The sequence below is a fragment of the Carcharhinus amblyrhynchos genome, unplaced genomic scaffold (assembly GCF_965287045.1).
Source record: "Carcharhinus amblyrhynchos unplaced genomic scaffold, sCarAmb.v2.hapA scaffold_419, whole genome shotgun sequence".
NCBI lineage: Eukaryota > Metazoa > Chordata > Chondrichthyes > Carcharhiniformes > Carcharhinidae > Carcharhinus > Carcharhinus amblyrhynchos.
In genome coordinates this window covers 1-20000 of record NW_027650159.1, presented here as the reverse complement: position 1 = coordinate 20000, position 20000 = coordinate 1, and the positions used below count along the sequence as shown (strand labels likewise).

The window sequence follows — 20000 nt, the reverse complement described above, 5'->3', positions numbered from 1 at the left end:
CTCACTCACACTCACACACACTCACACTTTCACACACACACTCACTCACACTCACGCTCACACGCTCACGCTCACACGCTCACACGCTCACACTCTCACACTCTCACTCACACACTCACACACTCACACTCACACTTTCATACACACACTTTCACACTCACACTCTCACACTCACACACACTCACTCACTCACTCACACACACTCGCTCTCTCGCACTCGCTCACACACACGCGCACAGATGCACAGACACCCTGGGGATGGTGGGGGGGAGCGGGTGAGGATTGTTGACAAGATACACTCAGATTTTGAGGGAAACTGAGTGTAGATAAGTTCCCAGGTCCGGACAGGGTATTCCCAATGACCTTGAGGGAGGCTTGTGTTGAACTTGCCGGGGCCCTGGCAGACATATTTAAAATGTCAGTATTCACGGGGGAGGTGCCGGATTATTGGAGGGTGGCTCATGTTGTTCCGTTGATTTCCAAAAGTAATCCAGGAAATTATAGGCCGATAAGTTTGACATCGGTGTTTGGCAAGTTATTGGAAGGTGTGAGAAGATCTACAAATATTTGGATAGTCAAGGACTTATTAGGGAGAATCAACATGGCTTTGTGTGTGGTAGGTCATGTTTAACCAATCTATTAGAGATTTTCGAGGAGGTCACCAGGAAAGTGGATGAAGGGAAGGCAGTGGATGTTGTCTACATGGATTTCAGTAAGGCCTTTGACAAGGTCCCTCATGGGAGGTTAGTTAGGAAGGTTCAGTTGCTGGGTATACATGGGGAGGTAGTAAATTGGATTAGACACTGGCTCAATGGAAGAAGCCAGAGAGTGGTTGTGGAGGATTGCTTCTCTGAGTGGAGGCCTGTGACTAGTGGAGTGCCGCAGGGATCAGTGCTGGGTCCATTGTTGTTTGTCATCGATATCAATGATCTGGATGATAATGTGGTAAATTGGATCAGCAAATTTGCTGATGATACAAAGATTGGAGGTGTAGTGGACAGTGAGGAAGGTTTTCAAAGCTTGCAGAGGGATTTGGACCAACTAGAAAAATGGGCTGAAAAATGGCGTCAGATGGAATTTAACGCAGACAAGTGTGAGGTATTGCACTTTGGAAGGACAAACCAAAGTAGAATGTACAGGGTAAATGGTAGGACTCTGAAGAGTGCAGTTGAACAGAGGGATCTGGGAATACAGGTACAGAATTCCCTAAAAGTGACGTCACAGGTGGATAGGGTGGTAAAGAGTGCTTTTGGTACATTGGCCTTTATAAATCGGAGTATCGAGTATAAAAGTTGGAGTGTTATGGTAAGGTTATATAAGGCATTGGTGAGGCTGAATTTAGAGTATTGTGTACAGTTTTGGTCACCTAGTTACAGGAAGGATGTAAATAAGGTTGAAAGAGTGCAGAGAAGGTTCACAAGGATGTTGCTGGGACTTGAGAAGCTGAGTTACAGAGAGAGATTGAATAGATTAGGACTTTATTCCCTGGAGAATGAGGGGAGATTTGATAGAGGTGTATAAGGTGAGATGGGTATCGATAGAGTGAATGCAAGCAGGCTTTTTCCACTGAGGCTAGGGGAGAAAAAAACCCAGAGGGCATGGGTTAAGGGTGAAAGGAGAAAAGTTTAAAGGGAATATTAGGGGGGGGATTCTTCACACAGAGAGTGGTGGGAGTGTGGAATGAGCTGCCGGATAAAGTGGTAAATGCGGAGTCACTTTTAACATTTAAGAAAAACTTGGATGGGTACATGGATGAGAGGGGTGTGGAGGGATATGGTCCAAGAGCAGGTCAGTGGGACTAGGCAGAAAAATGGTTCAGCACAGACAAGAAGGGCCAAAAGGCCTGTTTCTGAGCTGGAATTTTCTCTGGTTCTATGGAATTTGTATCACCCAGAGAGGTCTCCACGTCCAGGGAAAGGTTCTGTCAGGCCATCGGAAGCTGCGTTCTACCAAGGCCCTGCACAGCAGCGAGGATCAAAGCTGCATTGTCATTGTGCCAGGGAAGAGATTTCAGGACTGGCTGACCTCACACATTTGGGAGGGGGAGGAGGGTTTATATGGGGGAGTGGGGGGAAGGGGAAGAGAGGGGGGGAGGTTATGTGGTGGACGGGGAAGGGTAAAAAGAGAGGGAGCTTTATACGGGGGAAGGGGAAGAGAGAGGGGGTTTATATGGGGGAGGGGGAAGGGGAAGAGAGAGGAGGGGTAATACGGGGAGGGGGTTTCAGAGATTGGAGTCCAAGCTGCTGGGTACAAATTCAGGGGTGTTGAAGCCCGAGGGTTGAGGTAACTTTGGCCAGTTTCAAATTGGTAACTCAGTTGTACTCTCTCTTTTGTTCTCCAGGTAGTACTGGAGGGACCTCTGACCTATTGCCAGGTGTACAGATAGGGAACATGCCAGGTACACACCACCAACTTTCAGAGTAGAATTGGACCCTTCCTGGGAGGGAGCTTAGCACAAAATCAATGGTCAGGCTGTGGGTGGGGACATCCCCATTCTGCATTGCTCTATCAGGGGTCTCTGGGATTGGGGTTGAGTGCAGATACACTCTGTGTTTGTGTGTGTGTGTGTGTGTGTGTGTCGGAGGGTGCAGATAAGCTTTCTGTGTCTGTTGGAGGGTGCATTTACGCTCTGCATAGATGTTGGAGAATGCAGATACACTGTGTATTTATGTGTTGGAGAGTTCAGATACGCTTTGTGTGTGTGTTGCATGGTGCGGATACAGTCTGTGTCTGTGTTGGAAGGTTTGGATACAATATGTGTATATGTCGAAGGGTGCAGATACAGTGTGTGTATATGTTGGGGGGTACAGATACAGTGTGTGTATATGGTGGGGGGTACGGATACAGTGTGTGTATATGGTGGGGGGTACGGATACAGTGTGTGTATATGGTGGGGGGTACGGATACAGTGTGTGTATATGGTGGGGGGTACGGATACAGTTTGTGTATATGGTGGGGGGTACGGATACAGTGTGTGTATATGGTGGGGGGTACGGATACAGTGTGTGTATATGGTGGGGGGTACGGATACAGTGTGTGTATATGGTGGGGGGTACGGATACAGTGTGTGTATATATGGTGGACTGTGAAGATGTGACTTGGAGATAATGAAATTGTATTTTGTTGGGATAATTTGGAATGTAGAATGCAAACTGAGTATTTGTATAAAAGTCTCAGAGCGAATGCCCCCTCAACTCCTTTCCTGGAGTGAGGGACACAGAGACTAGTTGTTGAAGATATGTAGTCCTGCAGCCATTGATAATCTCTGTCTGTCTCTCCCCAGACTGGCTGTTTGTGGTGTTGGTAATCCTGGGTTTTATTATCTTGCTGATACTGATTGGAGTTTGTTGGTGTCAGTGCTGTCCTCACACCTGCTGCTGCTACGTTCGATGTCCATGTTGTCCAGAGAAATGCTGCTGTCCGTGGGCACGTGAGTGAAACCTCTGACACCCACCTGTCCATCTCTCGCTCTCTGAGTTACCCTGAGATGGGGATTGGAGTGAAGGGAGTGTGAACGGGTGGACAGAGAGAAAGAATTTATCTCGGGGGCGGGTGGGGGGTGGGATCAGACAAACCTCGCAGTTGGAGTGGGGGCAGGGGTCATGGGGGACTGGGGGGTGGGCAGGGGGCACTCGGGGCATGGAATATCAGAAACCATCCTCACATGGGGGGGAGAGGGGTTGGGGGGCATGGGGGGGAGTGGGGTTGGGGGGCATGGGGGGGAGTGGGGTTGGGGATAATGGAGGGGCATGGGGGGGAGTGGGGTTGGGGGGCATGGAGGGGCATGGGGTGGAGTGGGGTTGGGGGGCATGGGGGGGAGTGGGGTTGGGGGGAATGGGAGTGTGGGTGGGAAGGGGGGGGGCGGGGTGTGGAATGTCAGAAACCATCCCCCCAGGGGGGGAGTAGGGGTGTGGGTGGGGGAGGTATGGGGGGGATGACTGGCACCGAGTTGGGGGGGATATGCTGGGGGGACAGCAGGCATGGAGGGTGAGGAGGGGGCGCGGGGGTGGGAACGGGGCATGTAATGTCAGAAACCATCCTCAAACGGGACAGTGGGGTGGGGCGGGGGGGGAGGACGGAGGGGGGTAGGGAGGACAGGGAGATGGGAGTGGCATGGGGGCAGGGGGTGTGAATGGGGTACGGGGTGTGGAATGCACAGAGGTGGGGAGAGCATGGCGGGGTGGGGTGAGGGAGATGGCGGGTATGGAGGACGGGTGGGTCAGGGGCACGGGGGGGTCGGCAGGCACAGAGAACGGGAAGGTGGGGTGGGGGGACATGGCAGACATGGAGGACGGGAGGGTGGAGGAACAGAGTGATGGGGTGGGAGGACGGTGAGCTGGGAGGGTGGGGGGGTGGGAGGCGTGGGGTCGACAGACACGGAGGATGGGGTGGGATGAAATTTGGAACCAAATAAGCTGTTGAGTTTGGGGGAAGCTATTGAGTGTTTCAAAGCTGAGATTGGTAGATTTTTATTGGGTAAAAGGATAAAGATTATTGAACCTTTCAGATATGAATCTGCCAATAATCTAATTTAATCACAGAACAGGCTCGAGGGGCTGAATGGCCTCCTCCTGTTCCTGTGTAACAGGCTCGAGGGGCTGAATGGCCTCCTCCTGTTCCTGTGTAACAGGCTCGAGGGGCTGAATGGCCTCCTCCTGTTCCTGTGTAACAGGCTCGAGGGGCTGAATGGCCTCCTCCTGTTCCTGTGTAACAGGCTCGAGGAGCTGAATGGCCTCCTCCTGTTCCTGTGTAACAGGCTCGAGGGGCTGAATGGCCTCCTCCTGTTCCTGTGTAACAGGCTCGAGGGGCTGAATGGCCTCCTCCTGTTCCTGTGTAACAGGCTCGAGGGGCTGAATGGCCTCCTCCTGTTCCTGTGTAACAGGCTCGAGGGGCTGAATGGCCTCCTCCTGTTCCTGTGTAACAGGCTCGAGGGGCTGAATGGCCTCCTCCTGTCCCTGTGTAACAGGCTCGAGGGGCTGAATGGCCTCCTCCTGTTCCTGTGTAACAGGCTCGAGGGGCTGAATGGCCTCCTCCTGTTCCTGTGTAACAGGCTCGAGGGGCTGAATGGCCTCCTCCTGTCCCTGTGTAACAGGCTCGAGGGGCTGAATGGCCTCCTGTTCCTGTGGATGTGTTGCAGTTCAGGGTGAGATGATTTTTGCGGTGTGTCCGGTTGTGATATTTCAGAAGAATATGAATATTGAAGTCTCTTCTCTCTCTCGCCAGTTTATGAAGCAGGTAAAGCAGCCACAGCCGGAGTTCCGAGCCTCTATGCCCCCAGCTCCTATGCTGCCAGTGTGTACTCACACCCCAGTCAGGCCAAGTTACCGCCCCCACTGCCAGTCATGGTTCCAATGACCCAGTTCAATGGAGGATACGGATCTGATTTCGATGGAGCCAGTTCAGGTAATTAGAACACTGTGCCCACTGGACACTGGGATTAGCACTGTGCCCACTGGACACTGGGATTAGCACTGTGCCCACTGGACACTGGGATTAGCACTGTGCCCACTGGACACTGGGATTAGCACTGTGCCCACTGGACACTGGGATTAGCACTGTGCCCACTGGACACTGGAAGTAGCACTGTGCCCACTGGACACTGGGATTAACACTGTGCACCCGAGGCACTGGGATTAATACTGTGTATATGGGCACTGGGATTAATACTCGGGACACTGGGATTAATACTTGGGGCACTGGACACTGGGATTAATACTGCGCACACCGAACACTGAGATTGACACTGTGCACACTGGACACTGGGATTAATACTCAGGACACTGGACACTGGGATTAATACTCAGAACACTGGACACTGGGATTAATACCTGGGGCATTGGGATTAATACTCTGCACATGAGGCACTGAGGTTAATACTGTGCACACGAGGTACTGGGATTAATACTGTGCACACGGGGCATTGGAATTAATAATGTGCATACTGGGCACTGCGATTACTATTTGGGGCATTGGGATTAATACTCGGGGCACTGGGATTAATATTGAACACACTGGACACTTGAATTAATATTGCGCACACTGGACACTGGGATTAATACTTGGGGAACTGGACACTGGGATTGATACTTGGGAAACTGCACACTGGGATTAACACTTGGGAACTGGACACTGGGATTAATACTGTGCACACTGGACACTGGGATTAATACTTGGGGCACTGGGAGAAATACTCAGGACACTGGATACTGGGATTAATACTCACGGCATTGGGATTAATAGTCAGGGCTCTAGGATTAATACTCAGGGCACTGGGATTAATACCCAGGGCACTGGACACTAGGATTAATAATTGGGCACTGAGATTAATACTTGGGACACTGGGATTGATACTCAGAGCACTGAACACTGGGATTAATACTGCAGACATGGGGATTGATACTCTGGACCCTGGGATTCACAGAGTCATATCATGATAGAGGTTTACTGCATGGAAACAGGCCCTTCAGCCCAACTTGCCCATGCTGCCCTTTTGTTTTAAACTCCTAAACTAATCCCAATTGCCCACATTTGTCCCATATCCCTCCATACCCATTGTACCCATCTAACTATCTAAATGCTTTTTAAAAGACAACTTTGACTGCAGGACGTGTGTCCAGTTTCAGTTCCTCACAGATGGCATTGTTCGTTTGGAGCGGCAGGTGGATGCACTGTGGAGCGTACAGGAGGCAGAGAGTGTGATAGACACTAGGTACAGGGAGGTTGTTACACCACAGGTTCAGACAGGTAGATGGGTGACTGCCAGGAGAGGCAGGCAGGTGGCACAGAGTCTCCTGTGCCTATTCCCCTTTCAAACAGGTATATTGTTTTGGATACTGTTGAGGGGGATAGCCTGTCCGGGGGAAATATCAGCAGCAGCCAGGCCTGTGGCACCACAGTTGGTTCTGCTGTGGGACAGGGTCAGGCAAAGAGCAAGCGAGCAGTAATAATAGGGGACTCACTAGTTAGAGGCACGGACAGGCGTTTCTGTGGCCTCAGTCGAGACTCCAGGATGGTGTGCTGCCTCCCTGGTGTCAGGGTCAAGGACGTCTCTGAGCGATTGCAGGACATTCTTAAGGGGGAGGGTGAGCAGCCAGAGGTCGTTGTACAGATTGGTACCAACAGCATAGACAGGAAAAGGGATGAGATCCTGAAATGTGAATATAGAGAGTTAGGCAGGAGGTTAACGTACAGGACATCAAAGGCAGTAATTTCAGGATTACTACCTGTGCCACGTGCTGCTGAGGTAGGAATAGGAGGATTAGGCAAATGAATGCCTGTCTTGAGAGCTGGTGCAAGGGGCAGGGATTAAGATTTTTGGATTATTGGGATCTTTTCTGGGGAAGGGCTGATCTGTTCAAGAGGGACGGGTTACACCTGAACTGGAGGGGGACTAATATCCTAGCGGGAGATTTGCTGGAGCCACTCGGGAGGGTTTAAATGAGTTTGGCAGGAGGTGGGATCCAGAACAGCAGGGAGACAGAAGAGAAGTTTGAGGAGAGCACAGAAGTTAAAGAGAGCAGATTAATTAGTAAAGGCAGTGTCAGTAATCCTAGTACCAGACAGATCAGGTAGAGACCAAGGGAAGTCCAGATGAAACTGCATTTATTTAAATGCAAGAGGCCTGATGGGCACGGCAAATGAACTCAGGGCATTGATGGGTACATGGGACTGGGATATTATAGCAATTACTGAAACATGGCCAAGGGAGGGATGGGACTGACAGCTCAATGTTCCAGGGTACAGATGCTATAGCAAAGATAGAACAGGAGGGAAGGGAGGAGGGGAGTTACACTTTTGATTAGAGAAAGCATCAGGGCTGTACTGAGAGGGGATATATCCGAGGGTTCACTCACTGAGTCTATATGGGTAGAACTGAGAAATAAGAAAGGGGAATTACTTTGATAGGGTTGTACTTTAGGCCCCCAAATAGGCGGTGGGAAATTGAGGAGCAAATATGTAAGGAGATTACAGACAGCTCCAAGAAAAATAGGGTGGTAATAGTCAGAGATTTTAACTTTCCCAACATTGACTGGGACAGTCACAGTATTAGAGGATTGGTTAGGGAGAAATGTGTTGAGTGTATTCAGGGGAATTTCTCATTCAGTATGTGGATGGCCCAACTAGAGAGGGGACAAAACCTGACCTCCTCTTGGGAAATAAGGAAGGGCAGGTGAGAGAAGTGTTAGTGAGGGATCACTTTGGGACCGGTGACCATAATTCTATTGGTTTTAAGATCGCGGTGGAGAATGATAGGTCTGTCCCAAAAGTTACAATTCTAAATTGGGGCAAGGCCAATTTTGATGGGATCAGGCAGGAACTTTCAACAGTTAATTGGGAGAGTCTGTGGATAGGGGAAGGGAAAGGGATGTCTGGTAAGTGGGAGGCTTTCAGAAGTGTGTCAACCAGGGTTCAGGGTAAACACATTCCTCTTAGAGTGAAGGGCAAGGCTGGCAGAAGTCGGGAACCCTGGGTGAATCAGGATGTTGAGACCCTGGTCAAGAAGAAGAAAGAGGCACATGACATGCAAAGGCAGCTGGGATCAAGTGAGTCCCTTGAAGAGTATAGACGGTGTAGGAGGAGAGTTAAGAGAGAAATCAGGAGGGCAAAAAGGGATTGTTTCGGCAGATAAGGCAAAGGAGAATCCAAAGAGCTTCTACAAATACACAAAGGGCAAAAGAGTAAGAAGGGAGAGAGTCGGGCGTCTTAAAGATCAATAAGGTCATCTATGTGTGGATCCACAAGAGATGGGTGAGATCCAAAATGAATATTTCTCATCAGTATTTACTGTTGAGAAAAGCATGGATGTTCAGGAACTTGGGGAAATAAATAGTGATGTCTTGAGGAGTGAACATATTACAGAGAAGGAGGTGCTGGAAGTCATAAAGTGCATCAAGGTAGATAAATCCCCGGGATCTGATGAAGTGTATCCCAGGACACTGTGGGAGGCTAGGGAGGAAATTGCGGGTCCCCTAGCCGAGATATTTGAATCATCGATAGTCACGGGTGAGGCGCCTGAAGATTGGAGAGTGGAAAATGTTGTGCCTTTGTTTAAAAAGGGCTGCAGGGAAAAGCCTGGGAACTACAAGCCAGTGAGCCTCACATCTGTGGTGGGTAAATTGTTGGAAGGTATTTTGAGAGACGGGATCTACAGGCATTTAGAGACACAAGGACTGATTAGGGACAGTCAGCATGGCTTTGTGAGTGGAAAATCATGTCTCACAAATGTGATTGAGTTTTTTGAAGGGGTAACCAAGAAGGTAGATGAGGGCAGTGCAGTTGATGTTGTCTACATGGACTTTAGCAAGGCCTTTGACAAGGTACCGCATGGTAGGTTGTTGCATAAAGTTAAATCTCACAGGATCCAGGGTGAGGGATCTAAATGGATACAAAATTGGCTTCTTGACAGAAGCCAGAGGGTGGTTGTAGAGAGTTGTTTTTCAAACTGGAGGCCTGTGACCAGCCTCAGGGATCAGTGCTGGGCCCACTGTTATTTGTCATTTATATTAATGATTTGATGAGAATATAGGAGGCAGGGTTAGTAAGTTTGCAGATGACACCAAGATTGGTGGCATAGTGGACAGTGAAGAAAGTTATCTCCAATTGCAACAGGATCTTGATCAATTGGGCCAGTGGGCTGACGAATGGCAGATGGAGTTTAATTTAGATAAATGTGAGGTGATGCATTTTGGTCGATTGAACCAGGGCAGGACTTACTCAGTTAATGGTAGGGCGTTGGGGAGAGTTACAGAACAAAGAGATCTCGGGGGACAGGTTCATAGCTCCTTGAAAGTGGAGTCACAGGTGGACAGAGTGGTGAAGAAGGCATTCGGCATGCTTGGTTTCATCGGTCAGAACATTGAATACAGGAGTTGGGACGTCTTGTTGAAGTTGTACAAGACATTGGTAAGGCCACACTTGGGATACTGTGTACAGTTCTGGTCACCCTATTATAGAAAGGATATTATTAAACTAGAAAGAGTGCAGAAAAGATTTACTAGGATGCTACCGGGACTTGATGGATTGAGTTATAAGGAGAGGCTGGATAGACTGGGACTTTTTTCTCTGGAGCGTAGGAGGCTGAGGGGTGATCTTATAGAGGTCTGTAAAATAATGAGGGGCACAGATCAGCTAGATAGTCAATATCTTTTCCCCAAAGGTAGGGGAGTCTAAGACTAGAGGGCAGAGGTTTAAGGTGAGAGGAGAGAGATACAAAAGTGTCCAGAGGGGCAATTTTTTCACCCAGAGGGTGGTGAGTGTCTGGAATGAGCTGCCAGAGGCAGTAGTAGAGGCGGGTACAATTTTATCCTTTAAAAAACATTGAGACAGTTACATGGGTACGATGGGTATAGAGGGATATGGGACAAATGCAGGCAATTGGGATTAGTTTAGGGGTTTTTTAAAAAATGGCAGCATGGACAAGTTGGGCTGAAGGGCCTGTTTCCATGCTGTTAACTTCTGTGTTTCATAGAACATAGAACATTACAGCGCAGAACAGGCCCTTCGGCCCACGATGTTGCGCCGACCAGTTACAAAAACAATGACCCACTAGCCTATACCAATCCCTATTCGTCCATAAACCTATCCAGAGATCTCTTAAACGCCCCCAAACTAGGCGCATTTACAACTGCAGCAGGCAGGGCATTCCAATCCCTCACCACCCGCTGGGTAAAGAACCTACCCCTGACATCCGTCCTGTAGCTACCCCCCCTTAATTTAAAGCCATGCCCCCTCGTGCTAGCTTTCTCCATCCGAGGAAAAAGGCTATCACTATCCACCCTATCTAAACCTCTAATCATCTTATATGTTTCAATAAGATCCCCTCTTAGCCGCCTTCTTTCCAACGAAAACAACCCTAAATCCCTCAGTCTCTCCTCATAGGACCTCCCCACCATACCAGGCAACACCCTAGTAAACCTCCTCTGCACCCTCTCCAACGCCTCCACATCCTTCTTGTAATGCGGGGACCAGAACTGCACACAGTACTCCAAGTGCAGCCGCACCAGAGTTGTGTACAGTTGCAACATGACGCTGCGACTCCTAAATTCAATCCCCCTACCAATAAACGCCAAGACACCGTACGCCTTCTTAACAACCTTATCTACTTGATTCCCAACTTTCTATGACTCTAATTGTCCCCACCTCTACTACTGCCTCTGGCAGCTCGTTCCAGACACTCACCACCCTCTGGGTGAAAGAATTGCCCCTCTGGACACTTTTGTATCTCTCCCCCTCTCACCTTAAACCTCTGCCCTCTCCCTCTAGTTTTAGATTCCCCTACCTTTGGGAAAAGATATTGACTATCTAGCTGATCTGTGCCCCTCATTATTTTACAGACCTCTATAAGATCACCCCTCAGCCTCCTACGCTCCAGAGAGAAAAGTCCCAGTCTATCCAGCCTCTCCTTATAACCCAAAGAACAAAGAAAATTCCAGCTCAGGAACAGGCCCTTCAGCCCCTCCAATCCTGCACTGACCATGCTGCCCCCGACTGAACTAAAACCCCCTACCCTTCCCAGGACCATATCCCTCTATTCCCATCCTATTCATGGATTTGTCAAGATGTCCCTTAAAACTCACTATCGTATCCGCTTCCACTCCCTCCCCCGGCAGCGAGTTCCAGGCACCCACCCCCCTCTGTGTAAAAAATCTGCCTCGTACATCTCCTTTAAACCTTGCCCCTCACACCTTAAACCTGTGTCCCCGAGTAATTGACTCTTCCACCCTGGGAAAAAGCTTCTGACTATCCACTCTGTCCGTGCCCCTCATAATCTTGTAGACTTCTATCAGGTCTCCCCTCAACCTCCATCGTTCCAGTGAGAACAAACCAAGTTTCTCCAACCTCTCCTCATAGCTAATGCCCTCCATACCAGGCAACATCCTGGTAAATCTTTTCTGTCCCCTCTCCAAAGCCTCCACATCCTTCTGGTAGTGTGGTGACCAGAATTGAACACTATATTCCAAGTGCAGCCTAACTAAGGTTCTATAAAGCTGCAACATGACTTGCCAATTTTTAAACTCAATGCCCCGGCCGATGAAGGCAAGCATGCCGTATGCCTTCTTGACTACCTTCTCCACCTGCATTGCCACTTTCAGTGCCCTGTGTACCTGTACACCCAGATCCCTCTGCCTATCAATACTCTTAAGGGTTCTGCCATTTACTGTATATTTCCTATCTGTATTAGACCTTCCAAAATGCATTACCTCGCATTTGTCCGGATTAAACTCCATCTGCCATCTCTCTGCCCAAGTCTCCAACTGATCGATATCCTGCTGTATCCTCTGATGGTCCTCATCGCTGTCCGCAAATCCACCGACCTTTGTGTCATCCGCAAACTTACTGATCAATCCAGTTACATTTTCAAACAACGAACAAAGAACAAAGAACAGTACAGCACAGGAAACAGGCCCTTCAGCCCCTCCAATCCTGTGCTGCTCATTGGCCCAACTGCTCCATTGGTTTGTATCCCTCCATTCCCAGTCTGTTCATGTGACTATCTGGGTAATTCTTAAACCATCCCAGCGTGTCCGCCTCCACCACCCTGCTGGGCAGCGCATTCCAGGCCCCCACCACCCTCTGTGTAAAATAAACATCCCTCTGATATCAGAGTTATACCTCACCCCTCTCACCTTGAACCTGTGACCCCCTCGTGTTCGACACCTCCGACCTGGGAAAAAGCTTCCCACTGTTCACTCTATCTACAATCTTCATAATTTTATCCACCTCTATTAGGTCGCCCCTCATCCTCCGTGTTTCCAGGGGAACAACCCCAGTTTACCCAATCTCTCCTCATAGCTAATACCCTCCATACCAGGCAACATCCTGGTAAACCCCCTCTGTACTCTCTCCAAAACCTCCACGTCCTTCTGGTAGTGTGGTGACCAGAACTGGATGCAGTACTCCAAATGTGGCCTAACCAGCGTTCTATACAGCTGCAACATCAGACTCCAGCTTTTATACTCTATACCCCGTCCTATAAAGGCAAGCATGCCATATGCCTTCTTCACCACCTTCTCCACCTCTGCTGACACCTTCGAGGATCTGCACACCCAAGTCCCTCTGTGTGACTATACTTTTGATGGTTCTGCATTTTATTGTATAACTCCCCCCTACATTAGTTCTACCAAAATGCATCACTTTGCATTTATCTGGATTAAATTCCATTTGCCATTTCTCCGCCCAATTTTCCAGCCTATCTATTTCCTGCTGTGCTCTCTGACAATGTTCTTTGCTATCAGCAACTCTAGCCATCTTTGTGTCATCCGCAAACTTGCTGATCACACCAGTTACACCTTCTTCTAAATCATTTATATATATCACATATAGCAGAGGTCCCAGTGCAGAGCCCTGCAGAACACCACTGGTCAGACCTCCAACTGGAAAAAGACCCTTCCACTGCTACTCTCTGTCTCCTGTGACCAAGCCAGTTCTCCACCCATCTAGCCATCTGTCCTTGTATCCCATGAGCCTTAACCTTTTTCACCAGCCTGCCACGAGGGACTTTGTCAAACGCCTTACTGAAATCCATATAGACGACATCCACGGCCCTTCCTTCGTCAACCGTTTTTGTCACCTCCTCAAAAAATTCCACCAGATTCGAAAGGCACGACCTCCCTCTTATAAAGCCATGCTGTCTGTCACTAATGAGATTGTTCCGTTCTAAATGTGCATACATCCTATCTCTAAGGATCCTCTCTAACAATTTCCCTACCACAGATGTCAAGCTCACCAGCCTATAGTTACCTGGGTTATCCCTGCTACCCTTCTTAAATAACGGTACCACATTCACTATCCTCCAATCCTCTGGGACCTCACCAGTGTCCAGGGAAGAAACGAAGGTTTCCGTCAGAGGCCCAGCAATTTCATCCCTCGTCTCCCTGAGCAGTCAGGGATAGATGTCATCAGGCCCTGGGGATTTGTCAGTTTTAATGTTTCCTAAAAAACACTTCCTCCCTTGTAATGGAGATTCTCTCTAACGGGTCAACACCTCCCTCTGAGACACTCCCAGTCAACACGTCCCTCTCCTTTGTGAATACTGATGCAAAGTATTCATTTAGGATCTCCCCTATTCCCTTGGGCTCTAAGCATAATTCCCCTCCTTTGTCCCTGAGAGGTCCGATTTTTTCCCTGACAATTCTTTTGTTCCTAACATATGAATAAAATGCCTTGGGATTCTCCTTAATCCTGATTGCCAAGAACATTTCATGACCCCTTTTTGCCCTTCTAACTCCCCATTTGAGTTCTTTCCTACTCTCTCTGTATTCCTCCAGCGCTCCTTCTGTTTTCAGTTGCCGGGACCTAACATACGCCTCGCTTTTCTTTTTGATCAGATCCTCAATTTCCCTGGTTATCCACGGCTCTGGAATCCTACCTTTCCTATCCTTCCTTTTTACAGGCACATGCCTGTCCTGCAGCCCCATCAACTGTTCCTCCAAATCATTTCTATATATTACAAACAGCAAAGGTCCCAGCACTGATCCCTGAGGAACACCACTTATCACAGCCCTCCATTCAGAAACACACCCTTCCACTGCTACCCTCTGTCTTCTTTGACCGAACCAGTTTTGTATCCACCTTGCCAGCTCACCTCTGATCCTGTGCGACTTCACCTCCTGCACCAGTCTGCCATGAGGGACCTTGTCAAAGGCCTTACTGAAGTCCATGTAGACAACATCCACCGCCCTACCCTCATCAATCATCTTCGTCACTTCCTCGAAAAACTCGATCAAGTTTGTGAGACACGACCTCCCCTTCACAAAACCATGTTGCCTCTCACTAATACGTCCACTTATTTCAAAGTGGCAATGAATCTTGTCTCGAAGAAGGAGAAGTCCAATAATTTTCCTACCACTGATGTAAGGCTCGCCGGCCTCTCCTTATAACTCAATCCATCAAGTCCCGGTAACATCCTAGTAAATCTTTTCTGCACTCTTTCTAGTTTAATAATTTCCTTTCTATAATAGGGTGACCAGAACTGGACACAGTATTCCAAGTGTGGCCTTACCAATGTCTTGTACAACTTCAACAAGACGTCCCAACTCCTGTATTCAATGTTCTGACCAATGAAACCAAGCATGCCGAATGCCTTCTTCACCACTCTGTCCACCTGTGACTCCACTTTCAGGGAGCTATGATCCTGTACCCCGAGATCTCTTTGTTCTGTAACTCTCCCCAACGCCCTACCATTAACTGAGTAAGTCCTGCCCTGGTTCAATCGACCAAAATGCATCACCTCACATTTATCTAAATTAAACTCCATCTGCCATTCGTCAGCCCACTGGCCCAATTGATCAAGATCCTGTTGCAATTGGAGATAACTTTCTTCACTGTCCACTATGCCACCAATCTTGGTGTCATCTGCAAACTTACTAACCATGCCTCCTATATTCTCATCCAAATCATTAATATAAATGACAAATAACAGTGGGCCCAGCACTGATCCCTGAGGCACACCGCTGGTCACAGGCCTCCAGATTGAAAAACAACTCTCTACAACCACCCTCTGGTTTCTGTCAAGAAGCCAATTTTGTCTCCATTTAGATACCTCACTCTGGATCCCATGAGATTTAACCTTATGCAACAACCTACCGTGTGGTACCTTGTCAAAGGCCTTGCTAAAGTCCATGTAGACAACATCAACTGCACTGCCCTCATCTACCTTCTTGGTTACCCCTTCAAAAAACTCAATCACATTTGTGAGACATGATTTTCCACTCACAAAGCCGTGCTGACTGTCCCTAATCAGTCCTTGTGTCTCTAAATGCCTGTAGATCCTGTCTCTCAAAATACCTTCCAACAATTTACCCACCACAGATGTGAGGCTCACTGGCCTGTAGTTCCCAGGCTTTAATGCTCTGGACACTGGGATTAATACTGGGGCACTGGGATGCTCACTCTGGACACGGGGATTGATACTCTGGGTGCTGCGGGGAGGGGATTGATACTCTGGGTGCTGGGGGGGGGATTGATACTCTGGGTGCTGCGGGGGGGATTGATACTCTGGGTGCTGGGGGGGGGATTGATACTCTGGGTGCTGCGGGGGGATGGATTGATACTCTGGGTGCTGCGGGGGGGATTGATACTCTGGGTGCTGGGGGGGGGATTGATACTCTGGGTGCTGGGGGGGGGATTGATGCTCTGGGTGCTGCGGGGGGGGATTGATACTCTGGGTGCTGCGGGGGGGGGCAGTGATACTCTGGGTGCTGCGGGGGGGGGATTGATACTCTGGGTGCTGCGGGGGGGGGATTGATACTCTGGGTGCTGGGGGGGGGGATTGATACTCTGGGTGCTGGGGGGGGGGGATTGATACTCTGGGTGCTGCGGGGGGGCAGTGATACTCTGGGTGCTGCGGGGGGGGGGGGGATTGATACTCTGGGTGCTGCGGGGGGGGATTGATACTCTGGGTGCTGGGGGGGCGATTGATACTCTGGGTGCTGCGGGGGGGGATTGATACTCTGGGTGCTGGGGGGGGGATTGATACTCTGGGTGCTGGGGGGGGGGATTGATGCTCTGGGTGCTGCGGGGGGGGATTGATACTCTGGGTGCTGCGGGGGGGGGCAGTGATACTCTGGGTGCTGCGGGGGGGGATTGATACTCTGGGTGCTGGGGGGGGGATTGATACTCTGGGTGCTGGGGGGGGGGATTGATACTCTGGGTGCTGCGGGGGGGCAGTGATACTCTGGGTGCTGCGGGGGGGGGGGATTGATACTCTGGGTGCTGCGGGGGGGATTGATACTCTGGGTGCTGGGGGGGCGATTGATACTCTGGGTGCTGCGGGGGGGGATTGATACTCTGGGTGCTGGGGGGGGGATTGATACTCTGGGTGCTGCGGGGGGGGATTGATACTCTGGGTGCTGCGGGGGGGGATTGATACTCTGGGTGCTGCGGGGGGGGCAGTGATACTCTGGGTGCTGCGGGGAGGATTGATACTCTGGGTGCTGCGGGGGGGCAGTGATACTCTGGGTGCTGCGGGGAGGATTGATGCTGTAGGTGCTGGGGGGGGATTGATACTCTGGGTGCTGGGGGGGGGGATTGATACTCTGGGTGCTGCGGGGAGGATTGATGCTGTAGGTGCTGGGGGGGGATTGATACTCTGGGTGCTGGGGGGGGGATTGATACTCTGGGTGCTGGGGGGGGGATTGATACTCTGGGTGCTGGGGGGGGATTGATACTCTGGGTGCTGCGGGGAGGATTGATACTCTGGGTGCTGGGGGGCGGGATTGATACTCTGGGTGCTGCGGGGGGGATTGATACTCTGGGTGCTGGGGGGGGCAGTGATACTCTGGGTGCTGCGGGGAGGATTGATACTCTGGGTGCTGCGGGGGGGGCAGTGATACTCTGGGTGCTGGTGGGGGGGATTGATACTCTGGGTGCTGCGGGGAGGATTGATGCTGTAGGTGCTGGGGGGGATTGATACTCTGGGTGCTGCGGGGGGGATTGATACTCTGGGTGCTGCGGGGAGGATTGATACTCTGGGTGCTGGGGGGGGGGATTGATACTCTGGGTGCTGCGGGGGGGATTGATACTCTGGGTGCTGCGGGGGGGATTGATACTCTGGGTGCTGCGGGGGGGGATTGATACTCTGGGTGCTGCGGGGGGGGCAGTGATACTCTGGGTGCTGCGGGGAGGATTGATACTCTGGGTGCTGCGGGGGGGGCAGTGATACTCTGGGTGCTGGGGGGGGGGGGCAGTGATACTCTGGGTGCTGGGGGGGGGATTGATACTCTGGGTGCTGGGGGGGGGGGATTGATACTCTGGGTGCTGCGGGGGGGGGGCAGTGATACTCTGGGTGCTGGGGGGGGGATTGATACTCTGGGTGCTGGGGGGGGATTGATACTCTGGGTGCTGGGGGGGGGGGATTGATACTCTGGGTGCTGCGGGGGGGGGGCAGTGATACTCTGGGTGCTGGGGGGGGGATTGATACTCTGGGTGCTGGGGGGGGATTTGGGCCACAGAAACAGCAGCAAGTCACAGGGAAACACACTTTTATCCGAGCTGTTCATCATTCTCCATTTCTTTCCTTCCTTGTCCAGTTGGAAACCATAGTCGAGTTCCACTTCTCCAAGACCAAGACTCAGCGAGCTCTGGTAAGTGACTGCGATATAACCTGTGAGAGCAGAAGTAACTCACCTGTGACCCCGCTGGCACGGAACCGTGACCCCCTGACCCCGCTGGCACGGAACCGTGACCCCCTGACCCCGCTGGCACGGAACCGTGACCCCCTGACCCCGCTGGCACGGAACCGTGACCCCCTGACCCCGCTGGCACGGAACCGTGACCCCCTGACCCCGCTGGCACGGAACCGTGACCCCCTGACCCCGCTGGCACGGAACCGTGACCCCCTGACCCCGCTGGCACGGAACCGTGACCCCTGACCCCGCTGGCACGGAACCGTGACCCCCTGACCCCGCTGGCACGGAACCGTGACCCCCTGGCCCTGCTGGCACGGAACCGTGACCCCCTGGCCCTGCTGGCACGGAACCGTGACCCCCTGACCCCGCTGGCACGGAACCGTGACCCCTGACCCCGCTGGCAGGGAACCGTGACCCCCTGGCCCCGCTGGCAGGGAACCGTGACCCCCTGGCCCCGCTGGCAGGGAACCGTGACCCCCTGACCCCGCTGGCAGGGAACCGTGACCCCCTGACCCCGCTGGCACGGAACCGTGACCCCCTGACCCCGCTGGCACGGACTTGTGACCACTGTGCTGAACTGTGGCCTTGGTACTGAACTGTGACCCTATCCCAGCTGGCGCTGTGACCGTGACCCCGCTGGCACTGAACTCTGACCCCTGCGCTGAACTGTGACCCTGGTGCTGAACTGTAACCCTAACCCCAACCCCGCTGGTGCTGTGACCAATATCCCGCTGGCACTGAGCCATGACCCCCTACTCCCAGCCCTGCTGGGAGGGGGGGCGCGCTGGGACGGAGTGGGGGGGGGAGGGTGGTGGACACGCCAGGAAGGGGGGGGCGTGCACCAGGAGGGGGGCAGGGGCGCGCGCCGGGAGGGAGGGGGGGGTGGGAGGGGGCTGTGCGCGCCGGGGGGTTGGGGGGGAGGAGGTGTGTGCGCCGGGGGGGGGGGGGGGTGTGCGCGCCGGGGTGGGGGGGGGGGTGCGCCGGGGGGGGGGGGGGGGGGGTGTGGCGCGCCGGAGGGGGGGGTGTGCGCGCCGGAGGGGGGGGTGTGCGCGCCGGAGGGGGGGGGGTGTGCGCCGGGGGGGGGGTGTGCGCGCCGGGAGGGGGGGGGTGTGTGCGCCGGAGGGGGGGGGGGTGTGCGCGCCGGGAGGGAGAGGGAGGGGGGGGGGGGAGAGGGGGGGGAGGGGGGAGGGAGAGGGGGGGGGGTGTGCGCGCCCCGTTGTAGAGCCGGATTCAGAGGCTCTCCAGTCGGACGCTGTCTGCAGTGATCACCTTCACTGTCACTCTCGGAGCTTCCGCAAACTCTTCATTCTCACAAACATCCTCCCTCTGAAAACTGGTTTCTCAACTTCCCTGAGTTACCAACCACGGGAACCATGGAAACGGTCACCAGGTTTACCAGCAACTAAATTTAACTCTTTCAGTCCGAGTGACAAATGAGGAACTCGTGTTTGTGTAAAAGGGAACTTGAGAGAATTTGCAGTCTGGGGATTGTGGAACAGTGTGTGTGTGTGCAGGAGGATTTACCCTCTCCATCCCCTCGACTCAGTCCGTCCCCCTCGACTCACTCTGTCCCCCTCGACCCACTCCGTCCCCCTCGACCCACTCCGTCCCCCTCGACCCACTCTGTCCCCTCGACCCACTCCGTCCCCCTCGACCCACTCCGTCCCCCTCGACTCACTCCGTCCCCCTCGACTCACTCCGTCCCCCTCGACTCACTCCGTCCCCCTCGACTCACTCCGTCCCCCTCGACTCACTCCGTCCCCCTCGACTCACTCCGTCCCCCTCGACTCACTCCGTCCCCCTCGACTCACTCCGTCCCCTCGACTCACTCCGTCCCCCCTCGACTCACTCCGTCCCCCTCGACTCACTCCG

The 20000-nt window shown here is 52.2% G+C and overlaps 1 protein-coding gene across 1 annotated transcript in view; it reads left to right on the top strand.

The window, feature by feature from the left end:
* LOC145339353 (lipolysis-stimulated lipoprotein receptor-like) overlaps positions 1-18716 on the top strand; it is a gene marked incomplete at its 3' end in the record, with an annotated part of 35945 nt that extends 17229 nt beyond the window's left edge. The window contains exons 5-9 of the mRNA XM_080183797.1: positions 2342-2398; positions 3284-3430; positions 5224-5403; positions 18030-18083; positions 18533-18716. Of these exons, the coding sequence (XP_080039923.1) occupies positions 2342-2398; positions 3284-3430; positions 5224-5403; positions 18030-18083; positions 18533-18716 (622 nt within the window). The remainder of the gene's footprint in view (positions 1-2341; positions 2399-3283; positions 3431-5223; positions 5404-18029; positions 18084-18532) is intronic.
* Positions 18717-20000: the final 1284 nt, after the last annotated feature.